General features: G+C 39.5%; 2 protein-coding genes and 1 pseudogene across 2 annotated transcripts in view; 2 read left to right on the forward strand and 1 right to left on the reverse strand.

Moving 5' to 3' along the window:
• SRPK1 (SRSF protein kinase 1) overlaps positions 1-7713 on the reverse strand; it is a 109979-nt gene extending 102266 nt beyond the window's left edge. Inside the window, 2 exon segments of the mRNA XM_036998412.2 lie at positions 7113-7509; positions 7512-7713. Of these exon segments, the coding sequence (XP_036854307.2) occupies positions 7113-7509; positions 7512-7698 (584 nt within the window). The 5' untranslated portion in view covers positions 7699-7713.
• LOC108387192 (LHFPL tetraspan subfamily member 5) overlaps positions 1-19540 on the forward strand; it is a 145200-nt gene extending 125660 nt beyond the window's left edge. Inside the window, exon 4 of the mRNA XM_036998414.2 lies at positions 19343-19540. The gene's annotated coding sequence lies outside the window, so the exon portion shown is untranslated. The remainder of the gene's footprint in view (positions 1-19342) is intronic.
• LOC108387779 (suppressor of cytokine signaling 5-like) lies at positions 16272-17846 on the forward strand (annotated as a pseudogene).
• Positions 19541-24491: the final 4951 nt, after the last annotated feature.

Below are 24491 nucleotides of genomic sequence, written 5' to 3' on the forward strand. Positions count from 1 at the left end.
CATTGTAAGAACAAATCAACACAGTCACAAATTACATACAATATTCACTTTAAACTAAGAACACAGATGACCCAAATTCTGCCAAGTCTGGAAACTTTTTAAAAAGCCACAGATGATGTAAAATGAAAGCAAAATGAAACAAATGAGTCTGTAAAACTAGAAGGTAACATAACCACAAAGCAGGGAACTAGCCCATGTAATTTTAAAACCCAGTAATTTGACTCTACAACTCCAGTGAAATTTACCCTAACAATGACAATAAATTGTTAGCTTTCTTCAGGAATCATATTGGAGGTGGCAGTGCTGGCATTGTCACTCTGAGACTATTTGTAGTTATACTGTGGAAAGAAGAAAATGTTGAGAACTGGGGATTTTGATGTGGAAGAAGGGATACATGCAAAATCAGAGAAGGAAGAAAGATCCCAGGGTCATTTGATTTTTAAGTATAACGTGAACTCATGATTTTTTTCAAAAGGAAAAACAACTCATTTTCTAGCTCTAATCATAGAAAAGGCCTAGAAACAATGGCTAACCCAGTAGGAAAAAGTACCTTAAGTGCCCAGATTATGATCTCTAAAGCCATTTCCCAAAAGACTTCTTAGAGAAAGGTCTATTTCCTGGTTTGGTACAGAAAATTTACAAGATAAGACAGGACAAATTGTTATACCAGATAGCAAAAAGGCCTTGAATTGAGTCAAATGGATTCAGAGGCCATCATGAAAGGACTCCAATTGGTCAAAGATGGGACAATTGATAAAAACAGCAATTACAAATGCTAAAAAATACAGGAATACTAAAAACATGTTAAGGAAAAGAAGACAGTCACAAAACCCCCCAAAATTGCACGATTCCATTTATATGAAATGTCCAGAAGAGGCAAATCCAGAGACAGAAAGTAGATTAGTTGTTCCCTAGGATTGGAGGTGGGATAGTGTGGGGAATACGAGGAGTCACTCCAAATGGGTGCAGGATTTCTTTCTGGGGTAATGGAAATGTTACGAACTTATTAAGTTGTGGTGATGGTTGTGCAGCTCTGTGAACATACTAAAAATTAACACTAAACTGTACACTTTAAACAGGTGAATTTATGGTATATAAGATATACCTCCATAAAGCTACAGAAAAACCCCAACTACAATAGATTGAACCACAAATATGTTTAAACCTGTGTATTTATAATCAAATAAATCTCTACTGGTTATGTTGGAGCATGTGAGGAATTCAACTCATTATTTTGAAAAGGAAAATTACCAAGCATTTATCCTGTCTCTCATATATCTCAAGTGTCTCTCTGGGTAACCAAAGAGATGAGGTGAAGTTTCTCTTTATGGGAGTATTACAATTAATAAATTAAAAAATAACAGAATATGTCACCATTTTGCAACTCTAAATAAAATGGATCTAGGCAATGATCAATGGCCATTAACAACACAAAAAAGGAGTCAACTAGACAGTAGATGCCTTCTGACAGAAGTATACACTACCACCTATGAAGCAGTCTAGCAAAAAACAAGTTTGCAAGGAAATTAAACACGTAGAACCTAGATAAAAAGACAAGAGGGACTTTTCAAACAATGGCAATGTAAGGACCTTTCCCAGCAGGAAAATTTGTTATTAAGAACTTGTTTAAAAATTTTTAGGTGTGTGATAGTACTGTAGTTATGTTTTAAAAAATTAAGAGTCCATATCTTACAAAGTGATATGAAATCTGGAGTTTGTTCAAAATAAGATGGAGCAGGAGAAGATAAAGATGAACATTAGTCATAGTTGATAACTGCTGAAGTTGAGATAGATACACGAATGTTTATTTTGCCACATTCTCTCATTTTGTATATTTTTAAAATTTACTACCAGTGAAGCTTTTAAAAAGACATTAATGCTGCCAATTCTACATATCATTGGAATTCTACATTTTGCAAATTCAAACATAAGCGTATCTCCATTTCACATCTCTAAAATCAAGACATACCTTACACAGCAAATGGTGTATCAATTTACTTGGTAGTATTTTTCTTAATGGTACATAAAATGGTGTATTTTAAAATTCATATCATCTTAAATTCAATGAAAAAACAAATTATAGATATACCTACGTATCTGTTTATCTGTTTCTACTTAGCTAAATCATTATTTGCACTGTACCTGGAAAGGAAGAGTTCAAAAAAAACTCTTTGCTATCTGAATTTTCTTACTTGATTGGAATTAATTCGGTTATGGTGAGAGAAGCATTAAAAATAATACTTTAGCTAATATAAAAATGAACTTAGTCCCCAAACCAGTAAGAGAGGACGTGGGGAGCATGGGGTAAAAGCTTACCTAAGGTGGGCGAGGTGGGGTTAGGTCTAAAAAATATAGTAAAGACTGATTCTAACTAACCAATCTATCTTTTCTTCATTTCAATAAAGGAGTTCCTAAGCACCTACCATTTTAGCACTTCAACAAGTTGTTGGTTTCAAGGAACCTAAAGGAATATGGTAATTTGGCAAGCCTCTGGGCCTTCAGGTAGTAGAAACACTAATGTAAAAATTTACTAACATATATAAACTTACTGTGGAAGAAAAGAGGACAAGAAATTATTTCTGACAAAAGCAATTCTAGAAATGCAATTTTCCAAGTACATACTTTAATGGACTCATACACAATTAAAAATGCAACTGTTTTTTAAAGACCAGACAGTTGACATTGAAAATTTTCAAAGGTAAAAAGCGAAAGACAGATTAGCCACATTAAAAAAATTCAATTCATGTCAAAACACACTATAAATGAAATTCAAAAAGCTTCAACAAGCTGAGACAAATCTACCACATGACAAAAAATATACTCAATATTAAAACAGCTCTTAAAATCACGAAAATGATCAACAATACAAGATAAAAATGGACAAAAACGTAGGAGTAGGCCAACAGATAACCCTGAAAGGTCACCCTTGTTAGTAATAAAAGAAATTAAAACAACGTATCTTATAGATAGCCAGATTTGGGAAGCTTTTCCAAGTAATACTGCACAGTTCTGGTAGCTTAGCAGGAATGGCAAGAATATTCCCTCTCCCAGAAATCCACTGGAGCAGTCCCCCCTTTACTTACCAACTTTCAGTGTCTCCTTCTCAATATGGCTTTGATCACCTGTTTAAAACTGCACTCCATCCCCACCCCTCAATCCTATTTTTTCACCTTATCACCTAACATACTATGTAATTTACTTATTGTGTCAATTGCTTATTCTGTCTCCCCGGATTAAAATAAAGCTCCCAAGGACAGAGAGAGATTTTTCTTTCACTGATGTATCATAAGGATGAAATAGCTTGGGACGTGGTAGGTGTTCAAAACTAATTGTTTAATGAATAGGAGTTAAATTGGCTCTTGCTGGAGATTTTGACAATAATTATTAAAAATATTTAAAATGTATACACTGGTAATATCATTTCTAAGAATATAACCTAAGGAAATAATCACTGATGTGAGCTGTGAGCAATGGTTACCCAAAGGATTATTCATCTTAGCTATGAATTGTGAAAAACTGCAAACAGCATACAGTGGAACATTTAAAATCATGTGGAATATTTAATGCTATGAAAAATATTCATGGTAATGTTAACTGGGGAAAAGTATATCCAATGATTCCATTTTTGTCTTAAAAAGTATATATATGTATATTAACTAAATACAGGAACTAAAATAAATTATGATACAATGAAGTAACTCTATTTTGATACATTTTTAAGACTTAAGGAAATAAAGCAGACCTTAAAAAAAAAAGTAAGACTGCACTATATGAAACTGATATAGAACAAATTCCAAAGTACATTGTTAAGTGTAAAAAGCATCCAGTACTATTTAATTGCAAATATTTGTTTCAAGTTTATGTACTCTACTTTCTGCTGGATAAAAATATTGGAAATTTAAAAGTATTTTTCTTCTAAATTTTCAATGTAACAATTATATTTTTGGAAAATCAAGAAATAAAACCATCTCCACTCTGACTCTATAGATCAGTATGTGCTATAATGAGCAAAGGCACTTCTCTAGCTCAAATAATTTTACCAACAAATTTATACTAAACCCATAAAGTTTTTTAACTGCAAATAAAGTAAAAATTACTCTCCATACTAACTTCCTAAACTACATAATGAAATTATTAGATATGAAATCCCTTCTGGAATCATGTTCTGTAGAAATATTTCAAAAGCAGACATAAACTTATAAAAGCTTATGACAAACACATAAAGGCACTACTGGTACACATTGAAAACTGAATGACCAAAGGAAGATGGAGCTATGGGCTCTTTGAGAGATACAGCCAATGTGCCATGAAAGGCTACCTAAAAACCCAAGTATCCAGAGGTACCTTACTTATTAGAAGCCTCTGGTCACTCAGTCTCTACCTTATTTGCTCTGAGACACACTATAAGGAACTGTCACTTGAGGACAGCAATGGTTAGGACCCAGGGCTTTGGGGTATGCTAGACCTGGAATGAAATTCTAGCTTTGTAATTTTCTAGGGGAGTAATCTGTCAGATCTCAGTTTCCTTATCTGTGAAGTAAAATAGAGATGATCACCAACTAGTTAATGTGTTAAATAAAAGTACAGCTTGAAAAAGTGAAATGAGAAAGAATTTCTTCAAATAAGAAACTAAAAACTCCCAAAGTCATATCTTTTACCACCGTGAAAGAACCCAAAGGAAACAAATCCAAAAGGGCACTAAGCTGTGAGGCAGGAGCCCCAGATTCCCATTTTGACCTTGTTATACCAGCAACAGCTCCAGCTCCATGGCATATTACTTAATGAATGTAGATTCTAGTTTCAAGATCTACAAAATCATGGGACTGAAAATCCTTTCCACCTGTACCACAACTGTGACTAAATTACTAGGATGCTCTTTACAGTTTTACTTTAAAAAGTTTCCAAAATGTTTCATTTAAATGCTTGGCTTTTGTTAACTTCAGGTCCTGATCAGATTTCATCATGACTGAGCTATCAGTCATAACATGTAAAACTGTTTTAACTTACATTAAATTACCCAAGGTCAGATTAAGAAAAAGTGGCAAAATCAAAATTCAAACCAGATCTGACTCACAAAGTCCAAACTCTGTTTCATGCTTCTTCTTTAGACCTTCTCCTTGACTAATCTCCTGGTAACTAGCAGCTTGCCTTTGCAAAATGTCTGGAAGTCAGGAGTTATGAACAGTCAAGTTACCTATGTCAGGCTGGGCTTGAACTTCTGACACAATACTCTAACCAAGTTAACTAGACATATCAGCTACTTAAAAAAGAGGCTGGAGGATAGAAAAAAGAAAGGTAAAATTATCAAGAAAAACTAATTGAAAAAGACAAAAATAAAACATCCCTGAAACTAAAAGTAGATGGGGCGATTCATTAGTACATATTTTCAGGAGTCAAAGCTGTACAAAATTTATTTAGTAAAATAACTGCTAGATTATCTGTACCATTCGCTTGCTTTCGTGCAAGTATGAAAATAATGAAGAACACAAACAACTATAGGTTACCCATAGAAGTGAACAGAGGAGTAACAGATAATCCAAAGTAATGAATATACAGTGTTAAAAATAAAGTATATGATCAGCTATATATATTTACTTTCCAAATTTTAGGTTAATTCAGGCTAGCACCAAGATTAATTTACATGTAGAGACCAAGACAGATGACTTCTATACAGTGAATAAAATCACTTCCTTACATGAGCAGAAAATACAGCATTTTATTACACATTCAGGGCCACAGGAAATAGCAAAACTTAGGCACACACAAAAAAGAGTAATATTTGAATTCCCACTGCATATTAAAATGAGGTTAGCTCTGCTGTTTCTATTAAACCAACCTGGGATTAAGAACTGGTTTTCCAATAATCCATACATGGATAATCAAGAGGCAAATGAACACACAAACATATATAAACTCATTTAAATCAGGTGGTTACAGAGCATTTTACAAAATAAAAACTTTCAGAAGACAGTTGAAAGAAATGGAACAAGACTTGAGGTCACCTACCACTTTAGCTGTATTGACATAAGTCATAACGTGCTCCTCTCAAACATTAGCCTGTTTGAGACACACAAACCTTTCCCATTCGGTAATTTCACTCAGAGAGGTAACCTAGGAAAGCCTCTGAAATGCGTTTTATCAGCCCAGAATACAATTCAGTATACAACTCCACCTAACATCAAGTAAAAGGAAAAGGGTCAAGAAAAATATGCATCTTTTCCCTGAAAATAATTTATCTAAAAGACAATTTCCAAGATCCTTTTCAATTAATCGTTAGTACAAGATAAAAGTTCTTTAGACTAAGCCTCACTGGCCAGAAGCCCTCTACTGGCCGTTTCTCCTAAACTGAGACCAACTTTTGTTGTTTCCCACAATAGCGCTAAACCACGGTTATGTACCCTAATGATAAAACCGAACGCGTGGCCTAATACACCAAACCAGAATCACCAGCAGTGTTGGCTAAAGAACTTTCCCGTCACTACTATGATACCCAATCCGGAAGGTATCTGCATTCACTGCGAGGACCTGAGGTTTGGAGGGAATTGAAGCAGTAACAGAACCTGGCTGTATACACAGTGGTCTGCCCGCACGCGGCAAGGAAGGCGATGCGACCTCAGGCAGGAAGTTGACTAAGCCAGGGGGAAGCTCCATGCCCTCTGCTATAAAGGAGAGTGTGTGGCTCGCAGACCAAAATGCAGAAAATTCATTCAAGAATTATCTGACGGCCTACCCTACAGACATAGGAGGCAAGTTACGACGCTGGGAAGAAAGTATGGAAAAAAGACCAGAGTTCACCAACAGACTGAAAACGATCTACCAGCTCCATAGAGAGGCCCCAATGAGGGGGGGCCTGTGCCTCTCTGGAGTCGGGTAGGTAAATATACGGGGCCAGCTCCGGTCGTCCGGCAACAGCCCTTTCCAGTAGGCCTGGGGACTGCAACAGAAGCTCCCTCGCACATGGTTCACGAAGAGCGTCCCTCCAAGGCCGCCCCGCGGCCATGTGGCTGGGACTGCACGGCGACCAAACCCGGTGCACGGTCAAGACGTGAAACCAGAGGAGAGGAGATGCGGGAGGAAACCCAAAGAATGGGATGTTGGGGTTTAAGACTCACTTCCTTTGGGCTTTGTCCTTCTTGGCCTTGGTCCTTTTCTTTCGGGCCTGGAGCGCAAGCACTGCAGGAGAGAGGGATGGATGAGGGGCGAATGTGGAGGAAAGGAGGCGACCAAGGTGAGGGTGGAGACCTAGCAGGGGCGGGAGGCCCGTGAGCAGGGCCTGCCTGAGGGGCGGCTCCAGGGCAAGCGCCGCAGCTTCAGCAAGGCGGCCGGTCGGGGGACTGGCGGCCCACGGGGCGCAGAGCAGCGCCCAGGCGGGCTGCACCGGCGGGGGCTCAAGTCGGGTCAGGGAGCTGACGGGCGGGGTTCTGCCTCGTCCGCCCAGGGCCGGGCCCTGTAGTGGCCTCAAGGCGCGGGCTGGCCTGGCGGGGAACAAGGGGCGATGACTACCGGCGCGGAGGGGCGCGGACCGGCAGCCCAGACGCGAGGGCTGCGGGGCGGCACCACCTCAGTGGAGGGGGGCCGCACGCCCGGGGACCGGACTGCGGCGGTTAGACGACGCTCCTGGTGCTGACCGGGGCCTTGCCCCGGTGGCCGCTGCCCCTCGTGGCGAAGGCCGCTCCACAGCTCACCTTTCCGCTCCATTGCGAGACCGGTAACCGCCAGGCGCCTGCGCAATCGAGTAGAAGTGACTCCCGCTCCCGCCGCGGCCCCAAACCGAGCCCGCGCTCACCCCGCCCCCCCCATTCCCGTCCCGCCCCCGGCCCACGATGGCGCGCGCCTGCGCATTGAGCGCGGAGCCTACCACCTGCTCCCGAGAAGCGGGGGGTGGGGGGCAGTAAAGAATGGAATGGTGGGAAGGAAAGAACCCCGAGTGTGAATGCTAAGTGGTGCTGGAAAACCAAGTTTGGAAGCCTGGCAAAGTAGGGTTTGTTCTATTTGCTGGGTTGTTGCCCTTAGGAAAGGTGAAGAGCATGGCTTTGAGGGCCCCTGCACGCTCAGTCAGAGCTCCGCAGCCAACTGTAATCGGCCTCAGTTTCCTGGTCTGTAAAATGGATTAACCGGGCGTATCCCAGTTGCCCCGCTGAGATTCTGTGAAGGCCAATGGGGATACTATAATAATAAAGTGGGGGCGGGGAGAAATTACATGTGAGAAACAGAAGTGCGAGCAACACAGAAAACTGGACAGGAACCTGAGACCCTATGGTCACTTAAAAAGTGGAAACTTTAATAAAGTAAATTTTCTCATAAAATTTCGAGTTTAAATGAAGGCTGTAAAGGAAGGAAGGGGGAGAATAAAATAATACTGTCTCATTTCACCACCTTTTCAGTACATGATAAAAACAGTTGTTTTCATTTGTAGGATGTTTTTATACTTTTCTAAGTGTGTTATTTCATTTGATGTTCATGATAACTTAAAGGTAAGATGGTTATTACCTTCACTATACAAAGAAACTAAAACTTGGAGGACATATGTACTCAGAATCTTGGTGCCCTGACCCAATTATTCAATCATCAAACACACTGTAAAGCAAGGTTAGCAAAAGTTTTTCTGTAAAGCGCCATACAGCAAACATTAAGGCGGGATTTTATTGAACAAAGTAATTAAATCCAGCCAGGGAGGAGGCAGCTTTTGATCTGGGTATTGGGAAATATGTAGGATTTCCATAGGTGGAGATGTCAGGCATTCCTGAATGAGAAAATCAATTGAGCACAAAGGCACAGATTTGGAAGTTTTTGGGTGGGGGCAGGGGTTGGTAAGGACTGAAGGGAAGTGGAACGTGAGACTGGAAATGTAGGTTTGCCAAATTTGGAATTTAGGTAATTAATATCTGTTGCATGGAACCTGAGTGATAGCATTTATGGACATATTGCAAAAGAGGATAACACCTGGTGGCCAAGGAAAAATGCGACCCAGTTTGTTCCCCACTCTGTACTTGAGAAGGAAAGGTGGCTGGGCAGACAGTGAAACCCTGGAGTCTTGAGGACTCTGCTAGCTCAGGAAAACCACGTGTGGTTTAAAAAAGACAGGAGAGAGCAGCTGGTGGCTAAGGAAAAGTCCCAGAATTGGAAGGTACTCCCCACCAGGAAGTAAACTCTCTAAAGGGTAGAGACCCTGTTTGGGTTTTCTTGATGCATCCTCAGTGCCTAGCACGGTGTCTGACACGTTGGCACTCAAATATTTGTCTAACCAAAGAGTAAATGACGTGCAGTTTATGAGAAAGGTCTGAATGAGAGAGAAAAACTCTGAGAGGGACAACATGAGAGCTGTGTTAAAACCCAAATGGGTTGTGGCAGACCCTTCAAGAGGGAAATAAGTTTAGCTTAGCATGAATTGGTCATACTTGTTCTGACTCTGAGTGACTATTGCCTCTCTCTCTAATAGCTTCCTAACGATCTGTTCTCATTGATAATTTTTCCAGGGTCAGTGTCAGGTTCACTGGACTGAGTTCCCAGAATTGACTATTTCTCCTTTTCTTCATGTTTTCCCGCATCTCTCAGCATGCTTCTGTTCTCCACATTTCTATATTCTCTATAATTGTTCATGTATGCTAGCTTGTTTCTCCCCCTATTCTAAAGCCTATACTCTTTTTTGTGTTTCTTGCTTTAAATGTGGCTTTGAAAATCACTTTGCTCCCCTAATTTCACAGAGCTTTTCCTGTTCACCCTTGAACAAGTTATTCTAAAAAGCAGTGACCTTTCTTTGGTATTAATTCTGTTACATGAATACCCTTCTCCCACAATTGTTTTTCTGCAGGTCCTTTTAAAAGCAGAATTATTCCAAGAACATGAGCTGCTCATGGGCAGCGTCAGAATTTAATTTCTGAAAGGATCCTATTCCTATTGAGCTAACTTAACTTTTAAAGACTCCCATGGCATCTTTCCTAATACTTCTTTGACATCTGTGAAACCTGATCACCTAAAATTTAGGACACATGTTTCATCACAAACAATATTCCCTGCTTGATTACCACTCACTGTTATACTTTGTCCAAAGTTTTGCCCTAAATTAAATCCAAACTATCACTTCTTGTTATGGCTTCTATGTTCTGTGAGATGAAATGGACAACAGAAGAAAGTGAAAATACAAGAGATGCTTTATTTTGAGTGATGTAAGATTCGCAGGAAGTGTCTGCATAATTAGAGAATGCCAGTAGAACTTTATTGTGACTCTGTGATAGTTTTGTGAAGTATATTGGGAAAATATAGTTATATTTTAGGCTTGAGTATCAGGAAACATGGCATGTTCAACAGAATAACTGAAGAGAATTGAATGAACAGATTGAAGTGTGGACAGGGTTATGGGAAACTAAGAAGGGCTGACAAGGCACCCAGGGACTAGTAACAGCGGGAGGCTTTACCACCCTAGGCCAGAAGTGTCATCAGAACCCATCACGAGCTTGTATTAGTCTGTTAAGGTCGCCATAACAAAGTCCCACAAGTGGGGTGACAGACAATAGAAATGTATTGTCTGATAGTTTTGGAGGTTAGAAGTCTGAAATCAAGGTTGGTTGGTTGGTTTCTTCTGTGCGAGGGAAGGATCTGCCCCTCTTTCCATGGTTTGTAAATGACCATATTCTCCATGTCTCTTCGTATCATCTTCCCTCTGTTTCCAAATTTCCTCTTCTTATAAGAGTATCAGTCATATTGGATTAGGGCTCATCTTAATTGCCTTATTGTAACTTGATTCCCTTTGTAAAGACCCTATTTCCAAATAAGATCACCTTCTGGTGTACTGGGTTTAAAGACTCCAATATATCTTTTTTATGGGGACACAAATTGAACCTGTATCAGAACTGTAGTGATACGAAAGGGCTGCCAGACAGCAGCTGTGCCCTTTGATAAGGGGACATAGCCATGGGCCAGAAGGGAAATGAATAGCCAACTTCTTCATCCTCTCATCCTTTCAGGCTAGTGCTGCCCATTGACAGCAGGGGTTCCTGGGTGATGCAGTCCCTGCAGGCCAGCCTCCCAGGGCACAGAGCAGGGTGGGGAAGGGTGGAGGGTGAATCGGGAGGGCAAGTGGAGAGTATCCAGCACAGCCCATCTGAGCAGTCTATAGGATACACCTAAAGCATGTAGCACTTTCCAAGCAAGTAAGTCAGCCTATTGGGCTCCTTGGTCGCTGGCAATGCTGGAGAACAGAAGCTGCTCGGAGATAACCCTCTTTCTGGCTTTATAAAAGCTTATGCTATACAAGGAAATTGTACTGGAAAGAAGGGTTGGGACTAGTAGGTGCAGGAGATAAAAGAATAAAGCCTTGGTTTGGTGGGGTGGGGAAACTAAGTAAGTTCTGTGAGACCTCTGTCCTTCTGGATGCTTTGGCCACAGCATGAATGAAAGGTTTACTCAAAGCAGGGGCGACGATACCACAGAGGAAGGACTCTGTCACCCACATAGTTGGTATCAGGCAACCAGAGATGGAATCTCCCTTATACATTGTTATGCTATTCCAGTCCTGATCGATGCCAGAGGTGTTATCAGAAACAGGTTTTCACTGGTGAAGGGAGTTGCCTGTTAATTTATCTAATGGATGTTTAAATTAAAGAGCTGTCATTGGTGAAATCTGTAGTATTCAATTACTCTGAGCCACTTTGTGAAAGCCACCTTCTGATTAGAATGTTCTCTGATCACTGCTGGCCTGGGAATACTTGCTGATTAGAATACAAGCTGCACCTGTGTGCAACTTCTAGTAACTACCACCTATTATCCTGTCTTTACCAAAAGTTTTGATATGCCTGGGTATTTTATCTGGAAAAAGTGGACTTCTTGAAAATGCCAATTAAAAAAAAGAAGAAGAAGGAGCAATCTAGGAAATCTTACTTTAGGGGAATGGATAAGAAAGTTTTATAATGCCCTGTATGTGAGTTGCCAAAACAGGGACAAGTTGGATCCTACCTAAGGTTCTGTAAGTACCAGAAGAACTTTCTTAAATATCTTCACTTAGAATATGCTTCTTTTGCCTTGGTTTCTAGGATGAATGCCAAAATATTCTAAAGTAGATTTTAAACATCATGGGATGGGTTACCCCTATGAGGCTGCCAGGGCAAGATGCTCTGCTAGATTTAACATGTTCAGGGGGCCATGCAAACTTGGACGATAACAATAATGAGCTGAAGATTAAAAGTCTTTCCCGTTTTCTGAGCAGTGCATAATCCACCCAGACTCTTATGTGACTGTAGGGAGAGGAGCTCCATAATGACTGGGATTGAAGTTCTCCAGTTTGGCAATCTCAGGGTCAGAGTGAAGACAGTTTAGGAAATACTTAGATAAGGCGACATGGTTTACAAATTTGGGTTCTGATGTTTACCTGCTAAGTACTGTCGAATCCACTTTTCTTTTCCTTCTTTCAGATAGTTTCTGCAATGCTCACCTCATGACAGACATTTATTGAGTACCCACTGCAGGCCAGGCATTAGATTAAGGCTGTGAGAAGCAGACAAGGAAAAATGTAGGCCTTGCCTTGTAGGACTTAATCACTGCCTCTTACATAACAATTACTGTTTAAGAGACTGTTTTCCCTCAACTGTCAACCTTACGAGGTGGGTACCATTATTACCATCTCTCTTTGACAGATGAGGAAACTGAGGCACAACCAAGGTCACCCATACTAGTGAGAGGCAAGGTTGTGAATTCAGGCAATTGGGCTTCTGAGTCCATACTCTCAGCCACAAATCATATTACCTTCTGTGGATAAAATGAGAGTTTCTGTGGCCAGGATTCTCACCTGGCCCTGGTTGACTAGCTAACTGCACACCTGTGGGCAATACATGGCTGGTGACTCTATAAGAAGAGCTTCGCCCAGTGCTCTGGGCATGACACGGTGGCAGGGCTGGAAGGCTGCAGGAGAGCAGAGGCTGGAGTGGTGGCAGTGCCAAGGACAGAGGCCCAGAGGACAGCTGTGTGGGAAGGCTGTGCAGAGAGGCCCAGAGGATGGCTGTGTGGAATGGCTGTGCAGACAGAGGGGCCCAGAGGCAGAGACCAGCTTGCTGCATGCAGACTTGCTCTGAGTGAATGGGAGTTTAGTGACTGACCTGCCACCCTGAGAATAAAGTTGGGTATAAACCTTTCACCCCAAGAACGTTTTCTGTCATTTTCTTTGGTCACACTGAATCCATAGCGAACTTGCCCGGGGCTGAAACCCATTGGCAAGACAGGTTTCTAGTTTAGTGGGCAATGGACACGTAAATAAATAACAGTGCTCAATAGTAGATGTACAAAGTCTACAGGAGCACAGAAAAGAGGCCGACTCAGCTCAGGATATGAGGAAGGATGAGGACAGAGGCATCTCCTGAATGAGATGACACTTGGGGAGAGTTAGAAAGCATGAACAGATATCAGTGGGAATGGAAGGGAGAAAGAAAACTCCAGCCAGAGAAGACAACATGGTATGTGGGGGAACCATAAACAACACAGAATCACCGCAGAATAAAATGCAAGGGGGAGGTGGGAGACAGTTTGCTCCACAAATGTTTATTGGACCCCTTCTATGTGCAGGCACTGTGCTTGGTGCTGGGGGTTTAGCAGAAACAGAGCATCTAAGGAACTTAAACTTAAGCTTTCAAATATTTTGCTCCTTTACTCACTAAAATGACTTTTTAAGGCTACCCCCATGCAAAGCACTCAACAAAGTAGAAATAGAAGGGAACTTCCTCAACTTGATAAAGGGCATCCATGAAAAACCCACAGCTAACATATTTATTGGTGAAAGACTGAATAAGATTAGTCTAAGATCAGGAGTAAGACAAGTCCACTCTCAGCACTTCTACTCAGTATAGTACTGAAGATTCTAGCCAGGAACACCAGGCAAGAAAATTAAATAAAAGTCATGTGTGGGTAACTTGGGGTTCCTATGGCCAGGACCCTCACTGAACTTAAACCACCTGATGATGTAACTGGCCTGTTGCTAGGCTACCGCTCCCACACCTTTAGGCAATAAGCTATTATTGCGCTATAGAGAGAGCTCAGCCCAGTGCTCTGGGTGGAGGCCGAGACACTAGTGCTTGACCTACCACCGGGAGAACAAGCCGGGTAATAAACTCTCACTTTAAAGAACATTTGCTGTCATTTTCTTTGGTCAGATTAAATCTATAGTGAACTTGCCCAGGGCTGAAACCCACTGTCAAGACAGCATGCAAACTGGAAAAGAAATAGACAATTTAAATGTATGACATCAGGTTTGAATGCCATCCAATGGAATTTAAATATAGCAATTTGATACTCACCATCACCATTTACATATGTGAAAAAAGTAAAATCACTCTGCTAACTATAAGAAATTTTACACTACCCCCTTTTCTCCTTGAACTTGTATTTGTATTTTATTTTACTCTCACAGATGTTTATCTGCAAGTAATATAATTTTATGCTTGAAAATCTCTTACTGATCATCCTAGTATACTTCTCTGCCACATAAATGTCATTTTCATTGAAATTTAATTGGTAAAAACATTTCCTGAGGTCATAATCCTCTAATAAGTTTCTTCCCTATTGTTACAAGTATGATTATGGCATAATTAATCAAAATAATGTACAGCATCATTTTTTGATAAATGAATTTTTATTGCAAATGAATCTCAATGCAATTGTTTGTGATTTTTCTCAATGAGTCCTATTATTCCATTCCTATTATTTTTGGAAATAGCTAAGAAAGCAGTAAAAGGGAATGGAAAGGGTTGTGCTACAGCAAAATCATTTAGTTCTTTTGGGACTCCTTCCAAATAATGTGCTAAAAAATCACGTAGTAATCATCATCAAAACTTATTCTAGTGACTCATCAGCTGACAATTCCAGGTCTTATTTTATTTTCATCAAAAGCAAGTGATTGGAAATCATCTGACTTGCAAAAAGACGTGTTACCCATTTTTTTTCATGTGAAACCTTCATAAGAATGAGTATCAATAATACCTTAATAGAAAAAAAAAAGACGTGTTACCCAATCATTAAACTTACCTACTTTCTTAATTCAGACACCAGTATTTCAATTATGTCCATTTGTCTGGACCTCTGAGAGGTTTATGCACCTGCTAGCAGTGCACCTGAGAATGATTCTTTAGGGAGGGAGAGAGGCCTTTGCTTCGTTTTGTTTTTTTCTGTTCCTACCACTACTTGGAATGATAGCTCAGTAAAGGCAAGGATATTTGACTTTTGTTCACTGCTATAATCTGTCAGACATGTAGTAGGCACTCAGTGAATATCTGTAGGATGTTATGATAGAATGTAAACATACACAGGTGTCTGGTTTGTGTATAGGGACACGGGAGGAGGCAGAAACACAGACTCAGTGCGCTGACTTGGGTCTCAGTTAAAAGGCACCAAAAGGCTGCCTTTCCCCAAATCGAAGCAGCACTGAGTAGAGAAAAGGCCTAGTCTTTGGTATCCAACCTGGGTTTGAATTCTGACATTGACATTGAATAGCTGTGACTTTGGACAAGCTCATGGTCTTAGATTCTTACCTGGGTAAAAAGGATATTGTGTCTACCTCAAGGAGTGACATTTGAGAAGGAGACAATTCAACATGATAAAGCAGGTGAAGTATCTGCACCATTGCATGCCCTCAAGACATCAAAGTGTCCTTCATTTGACCCTTGCTTCTTTTCCATTTGGTGACACCACCCTTCACTCTTAGGAGGCCAGAAATTTGCACTATTGGACTCAACCTGAACCCCCACTGCTACAGATGCTAAGCAGTAGACAAAATGGTAGAGTTAGGGGCCTCACGTGGAATCCAGAGCAATGGGCCTTAATGTACCTCAGTTTCCTCATTAGGAAAAGAGGGGTAGTAACAGCCCTACCTCATAGAGCTGTTGTTCAAAATAATGTGTCCACTTTTGTGAAGTGCTTAGAACAGAGCCGGACACACAGGTAAGTGTTATACCTTAGACTGCCTTAGGCCACTGATAGAAAAACATGTGTTACCTGGAAGAGAAGGGGTACTCCAGGGTAATAATGGAGTGGAGAATGGGGGTCTTCTTCATGGCTCTGTCTCCCATGTACCATTTACAGGGTATATCAAGATGTCACAGAGAGTCAGTTTCTACGGGAGGAATGAAAACCAGGAGGCAAGTTTCAGTGGGTGTAGCAGGGTGGGGACATCACTGGGATCTGTGACCAGAAGAACAACACATTTACATCATGGCTCTTGTCCTTCCAAAGCCCCACCTAGGAAATCCTCCCCAACAAGTCCCTGCTTGCTGTTGGCCACAGTCTTATAAATAATGGGCAAGATGGAGAAAATATGGAACAACTTCAGATACAGGTGTCAGAATCTCTTCTTCATGGGGAGGAAGGGCAGTGACAATGTGAACGCAAATGCCAACAGCTGTGGGTCTGTCAAAGGAAAATACCAATATGGGAGACTTAGCTGCTTAGCAATCAAGCAGTCCCTTAAGAGAAAATGTTGCCTTGCAACTGGGAATAAGCCTTTTAAAGAATTCTTCAAGGAGAAGCCAAAATTGTGCCATTGAATTTCCTCAGATTGTTGAAATAAGCATTAAAGTGGATAATTATATGTATGTCATGCCAGGACAAGACTTACAAAAAGAGATTCCTACTCTTGACATGCTCCATGGAAACAAAACTGTTTCTGTTGTACAAAGACACAGTTCCTTCGACACTGATAAGAAGTTTGGTACAACTGAAAGTGTACTTCAGGAAAGAGAGGCAGTTCGGCATCAACTTTTTACATGACAGGGACAGCGTTTCCAGCCAAATCACAGGAAGTTGCTCTCTGACACAAAGGTTGCACGATACTGTGGGCTTGTGTTTTCCCATGAGAATTTAAAACAAGGACTCAAAACCCCTCTTTTGTCATAAAAGAAAAATATACCTTTCCAAATTAATGCTTGAGAAATGCCCTTTTCCTGGTGGCTCAGCTTAAGCCCCCACATGACATCTGATTAAATAGCACATAACCTCTGTGAGCCCCCATTCAACATTTTCTGATACATTTGATCTATCTTTGGAAGATAACGAAGATCAAGAGAGAGAGAAGGTTGCTTAGTATTAAAGAAGGGGTTGACCACCCCCCTCCCCAATGCACAAATACACACATTTGAAGCCACTGCATAGGTTAATTCATTATATAAACTGGGACCAAAGATAGCTCCTGGAATAACTGAAATAAGCGGGGAGAATTCTGCAATTCCACAGGCTAATTGTGACTCAGAAGAGGACACAACCACTCTGTGTTTGCAGTCATGTAGGCAGAAGCAATGTCAGGTGTCTGGAGGCAGCCATGCTCATGTCAGCAGACAGGATGCTTAAAAAGCCCATATACAGGTTGATTATATACACACCCTTATGCATGACTTGCTTCAGATTACAAGAAACCCTGTAACTGAGGAGTGATGGACTGTTAGGAAGCAGAAGCTTTTCTTGAGGGGAAAACTGAAGCATATTTTTGTTCAGGGACTCTGAGCAAGACAACTATCTCTTCTCTATGAGCTTCTGTCACAACAGATTCCTGCATGCCCAAATTGAATGGTGGAACCACAACTTTATTTTGATTAAAGTACGATTTGTGCATATTTCGCTTGTCCACTGTAACAGGACTTTGGGACTGGAAAGACCCCAGCTCTTACATGTTCTTTGAGCCACTGCTTCCTCTATCACTAGTAGGACTTGCCTTTGAGCCGGCAAGATATCTGTCATGGAGGCATCTGCAGATGTTCTTTGTATAATGGAATTGATGGGTTTCCTCTACCATCAGTGTTAAAATATTTTTGCAAAGCATGCCATAAACAAAAAGTTAGTGTTCACTGTTAGAACAAGAACCAGTTAAGGCAAAGTAAACTCTCCTGAAAAGACATTAATTAACAAGATCTGCTTTTATGAGCATCAGACAATACACTTTGCAGCAAGCACACATAAGTGTTAGTTTTTTTCAGCACAGTGTGCAAGCTTAGTGTTAGTATCTGTTGTGTGTGATCTGCTGTTACTTAAAGAAATGTGATGCCTATTGAGACAACAGATGATAGAGCTGCAGTGTTCAGGAAGGCTACAAAAATATTGTGTTGACTTAGCTAGCAGTTGGTTTTTAATGGCTGTAGTAATTGAGTGAGGCAAGTTGGGCATTTGCTATAAAGAATTCTATTTTTTACTGAAGAATTAATGATTAATATTGGATGAATATTTCAACTGTGGCTGTTTGAAATTTTTTTCTAAGAATTTTTTCTATAACCTTCTAAAAGTAGTGATGTTGATATGATAAATTAAGTTTTGGAAATCCAAAAAATAAAGACTGCTTTCCTTGGAAAAAAAAAGCAATTTTCTGGCCATAAAGGCATAGTACAGTTCACATAAATGTTGAAACAGTTCATACTCAGTCTTTTAATCTCTTCTGCAAAAGCTACCATTAGGTAAACCGGGTTTTCTAAATAGTAGTTCTTAAAAGTTCAAGTTTATAAATTTGGTAGTAGAATCTTAAAGGCCTAAGTATTTAAATAAAATTTAAATTATTTTTTAAATTAAAAGAGACATTTTGAATAGCTGCTGCAATGTATCCTGTGATTTTTTTTAAGGTGACATGTGCAGTCTAATAATTGATTCCTTAAAGTTGGATCTTTTCCCATGCCCATGAGGAGCTGGTGGAACACGAAGACAGTAAGACTAGCAGATGCCCAGACAAGTCAGAGAGTGATAACTACAGTGCTTGCTGCTGTTGAGATTATTGTCAATTGGTAATTAATAATTTGGATGGCAGTATTGATCTCCTTGGTGGAAACTCTCATAGCTGAATTTCTCATGGACAATTTATAGAATCTCAGTGCAGTAATTTTAATGGAAAAATCTGAGACCTCAATTGCGGATTTAAAGGTGTGGTACAACTCTTGTGTCTGTAGATAAGTTTGCTTAGCACCTTTATAGCACTTGAAATAGTACACAGTGCTACTTGAGTGAGCTATTTTGGAAGTAAATATCAAGTTCTAGTGTTTGCTTCTTAGTATTGAACGGAATTTACATTTCTGTCCTAGACATTTGGCCCTACAGCGGTCAATTCCACTCTTGTGTCTTTTTGTTAATACACTCGGAACTCCTGGCGAGTGCTCCTCAGCTTCCTAACCTGCTGCTACAGAAAGTTATTTTACATCCTTATGGCTTTTGCCAAGGCTACGAAAGAGAGAAGCTGTATTTGTATGTAATACTAACCCTTTGACTGCTGATGTATGTTCCTGCCTACTGTGCCTTGTTGTGACCACTTTTTGGGGCCAATAAAGTATGTTTGGTGTTCCTCTTGTAAAAACAGAAAAAAAACCCAAACCAAAAAACTTTCCTTGTGTCCCAGCAGAGAGCACGGCAGAGTCCTACTTCCTTCCTTGCCCTCAAAACCGCACAGCATCTTGGAACAACACAGGAAGGAGGTCAGTGTATTAGACATTACAGTCGCTGGGTCCTAGGAGCACGCCGTGGAGATGCCGCAGGTTTGGTTCCAGACCACTGCAATGAAGTGAATATGTAATAAAGCGAGTCAAGTGAATTTTTTGGTTTCCCAGTGCGTAATGTTAACCTTAAGAATAAAACTTACTTTTAAGTCAAAAAACTTTACTCTTAAGTTAATAGCATCTTACTACGCTTATTAACAGTGACTGCCTTGGGGTGTGTGTGAGGACTTGATAATTTGGGTGAATGTTGTAACCACAATGTTGCTCATGTGAAACCCTCATAAGATTGTATATCAATGATACCTTAATACAAAACAAAAAGATAAATCTATCAGTTATTTACCAGAAAAAATAGGTTTATTTGGGAATAGCACAGAATTGCAATTCTGGACGAGCAAGCTATGGCAAAACCATAAGCTTGTCAGAACAAAGAAGAGTGATCTTTTATAGAGAAAGGAAGCAAGTTTGGAGACTGTTATAAGCAAAAAGTCCATTAAAGAAAACTAGGAGTCCCATGTCTGGTGGTTGCTCACTGGCTGAATTATAACAATCTTTCATTGGACTGTTGGACTGTTGCCAGCCTGTTGCTGGGGGAGGCAGAAACTCTTCCCTCCACCTACTTAGGGGGTAAAGTAGCCAAAACAATAGGAGTTGTAAGGTGTCTGTCTCTTCCTCCCTGTGGGTTTGCTATAGACTAGGAGGGTTGGGCATGAAAGCTCTCCTGCACGCCTCCCGACGCCATGTCAGTGCGGCTTCCCTTTATCAGTTTTCACAATGTAAGTTATGTTTACACTATACTGTAGTCTATTAAGTGTGCAATAGCATCATGTCTACAAAACAATGCACATACCTTAAAGGTACTTTATTACTAAAATATGCTAATCATCATCTGAGATTTCATCGAGTCATAATGAAATATTTTGAAATGTTGTGAGAATTACCAATATGTGACACAGAGAGGAAGTGAGCAAATGCTTTCGGATAAATGGCACTGATAGACTTGCTCAATGCAGGGTTGCCACAAACCTTCAACTTGTGAAAAATGCACTATCTGCAAAGTGCAGTAGGTGAAGCCCAATAAAACAAGGTATACCTGAATGCTGTCTCCCCCTGCAACCCATGACTTCCTCCAGAGCAGAGAGTTATTCTGTAAAATCACAGAGAAGCAGAAGACTCAGCACAAGTCAAGCATGCCAATGTTCCTTAAGTGAAAAAGTGTGGTGGTAAACTGATGCCATTGTGCTTTGGCCAAGGACAGCCTGCCCTGAGACCACAGGAGCCATGAGCCAAGGCTTCCTAAACACTGGAGAGGGTAAAGCAATGGCTATGGTTTCTGTCAACTGCCTGGAAGTTCCTTAAGTTTATTAAATCTGAAGCATGAATAGTTGCTAGGAACAATGCTAGAAACAAACTTGTCGGTCTGAGAACAGCCTGGATGGCACCAGGGATTTCCAGGTTATCTTAATCTCCTTAAGAATAAGTAACACCTGTTAGGATGCGTTCTTTCTTTTACATTTAATCAAAGCATCCCCTAATTTGCTGAAGTTTTTCAAAGTTCTATAACTTTGGGAGGAAAGAATCCCTCTATTACTATGACAAAGCCAGGCTTTCTAGTAAAGCAAAGGAAACACTCCAGATCGTTAACACGATTTATCTCTAGGGAGTGGAAGTACAGGACATTTGTTTTGTTTCTACTGCTTTTCCGTATTTATAGATTTTCACTTATGAACAAGTATTATTGTTGATGGATAGCTTTATTTTAACAAATCTATCATGAGCTAACAAAAAGTCTACATCTGCAGATTTAAAAATAATAGAAAATTAATTGAAACATTGTCTTGCCAATGGGTTTCAGCCCTGGGCAAGTTCACTATGGATTCAATGAGACCAGGGAATGACAATGGAACGTTTTTGGGGTGAAAGGGTTTATTCTCAGCTTTATTTCAATGGTGGCGGATCAATCACTAGAATCCCATCCACTCAGAGTGAGCCTGCACACAGCAAGCCAGTCTCTGCCTCTGGGCCTCTTACCCCAACAGCCATCACAGTCTCTGCTCTCTTGCAGCTGTGCAGCCGTGCCACAGTGTTGCCCAGAGCACTGGGTGGAGCTCTTTATATAGAGTCAGTAACAACATATTGCCCACATGTATGTAGTGAGCAAACTGACCAGGGCCAGGTGAGAATCCCGGCTGTAAGAACCCTCACTTTATCCACAAACATGAAGCTCCTCTGGCTATGTTAAATCCAATATTCAGTGCATTATGTATTTAGAAAGCTTTTGTCTCAATTTTGGGGAAAAATTAGCCGTAGACCAAATGTTGTTCTGGTCTCATGTAACAAAGCAAAAAAGTAATACCTGAAGTGATCAAACTGTTTCTAAATAATCTAACCACATCCCAGAACACAGCTCCAGAATATTTATATGAATACAATTATACTCCAGTTCTAATAAGATAAATGTTACAGTGTCTAGAATGACTGGTCCACTATCCACTAAAAGTTAACAAGTATGCAAAGAAGCAGAAAAATATGACCCTTAAGAAGAAGAAGAGCAACCAATCGAAACTGACCCAGAAAGTACATTGATGATAGACTTAGTAGAAAAGAACATTAAAATAATTATACCTCTGTTCCCTATATTTAAGAAACTAGAGGAAATATTGAACATGTTAAGTAGAGATATGGAAGGTATAAAAAAGATCATATTTGAACTTATAGAAAAGAAACTGATGATGTCTGAGATGAAAAAATTCACTGGATGGGATTAACAGCCGATTAGACATTTAGAAAAAAATCCATGACTCTGAAGGTATAGCTGCAGAAGATATCCAAAGTGAAGTATACTAAGACTAAAGAAAATAAAAAGAAAAGAGGAAAAAACCAAAACCAAAACCCAGAATATTAGTTTGCTGCAGGCAACATCTAGTGGACTAATACACATGTAAATGGAATCCCTGGAGGAGAAGGGCAAGGGACAGGCTAAATATTTGAAGAAGAATGGCCAGAAATTTTACAAACATGGTGAAAACTATAAACCAAAAGACTCAAACAGCTCAATGAACCCAAAGGAGAAGAAACATGAGGAAAACTCTACCGAAGCACATCATGATCACATTGCTTAAAACCAGCAATAAAGAGCACGTTCTTAACAAAGCTAAGCAAAAATAAAAGTTCTTAATTTTAAAAGGTCATTGTTAAAAAAAAAAAAAGAGCAAATCTTAAAAGCAGCCAGACATAAAAGATGCAAAACATACAGAGGAACAAGAAAATGACAGCAGATGTCTCTTTAGAAAGCATGAGAGCCATAAGAGAGTGGAGAAACTTTAAAATACTTAAGCTGTCAACCTAGATGCTACTTAGTGAAAATGTCTTTCAAGAACAAAGATTAAATAATTTGGACATAAAAAAATCTGTACTAGAAGAAATGTTCAAGGAAGTCCTAAAAGCAGAAGGAAATGATACCAGATGGGAATATGGATCTACACATAGGAGTGAAGAGCAACAGAAATTCAACGTGGCTAAATATTTTTAAAATTTCCCTCTTATTTAAATTATCTTAAAAGATAATTGGCTATTTAAAGTACTAACAAGAACAATGTATTTGGGGGCTTTTAATATAAGTAGAAGTAAGATGTATGACAACAACAGCACAAAGGCTAAGAGGGAATATGTAGAAATACATGATTGTAAGGTTCTTATGCTATACATGAAGTTGTAAAATATCACCTGAGGGCAGATCATGTAAGTTAAATATGTATACTATAAAACCTAAAGCAATCTCTAAAACAACCCAACAAACTTATAGCTAACAATCCAACAGAAAGAATAAAATTGAATTGCTAAAAAATAATCAATCCAGAAGGCAGATAACAAAGAATGAAACATACAAATAAAAAACAAACAGCAAGGTGATAGACTCAAACCTCACCATATTAATAATTTTATTAAATACATATGGTCTAAATATCCTAATTAAAAGCAAGAGATTTTCAGTCAGAGAAAAAAGGGAGGACCCAATTATATGCCACATACAAGAAAAATCCACTTTAAATACAAAGACACAAATATGTTAAAAATAAAAGGATAGGAAAAAAAGATTTACATTGGCAACACTATTCACAAGAAAGCAGAATGGCAATATTAATCTTAGGCAAAGTAACTTTCAGAGCAAAAATGTGATCAGGCAGAAGAAGTATCATTTCATAAGGAGTGAATGAGTCCATTCATCAAGAAGACATGGCAAACCTAAATGTTGAGCACCTAAGAGCAGAGTATCAAAATACATAAGCAAAATTGACAGAATGCAAAAAGAAATATACAAATCTATAATTATTGTTGTTTTCAAAACCTCTCTCTCAATATAATTGATAAAACAAGTACATAGGGAAGCAGTCATGATTTAGAATATTTGAACAACACTACCAACCAACTTGACTTTATTGATATTCATGAAACAGTCTTCCCAACAGCAGCCGAATATATAGTCTTTCAAGTACATATGGATCATTTGCCGAGATAGACCTTTTTTCGGGTCATAAGACAAGTCTCAAAAAATTTTAAAGTGATGAAATAGTGCAAAGCATATTCTTTTCACCACAAGGAATTAAGTTAGAAATAAGTAAAAGAAAAATAAATAGGAAATTCCCCAAATATCTGAAAACTAAATAACACACTTATAAATAATCCAGGGGTCGAGGAAGAAATCAAGAGTGAAAATCAGAAAGTATTTTGAGCTGAATAAAAACAAAACATAAACATTTGTGGACTGTTGCTAAAGTAATATGTAGATGGAAATTTATAAGAAAAGAAGAGAGGTCTCAAATCAGTAACCTCAGCTTCCACTTTAAGACTCTAATAAAAGAAGGGCAAATGAAACCCAAAACAAAGCAAAGAAATAAAGATTAGAGTAGGAATGAATGCAATAAAAGCAGAAAAGCCATAGAGAAAATTAATAAAACTGGAAGATACATGAATATCAAATAAGTATATTAAAGAATTTTTAACATTATTGATCATTAGAAAATGATCATTAGAGGAATGCAAATTAAACTACAA

This window comes from Manis javanica, chromosome 16 (assembly GCF_040802235.1).
Source record: "Manis javanica isolate MJ-LG chromosome 16, MJ_LKY, whole genome shotgun sequence".
Classification (NCBI taxonomy): Eukaryota; Metazoa; Chordata; class Mammalia; order Pholidota; family Manidae; genus Manis; species Manis javanica.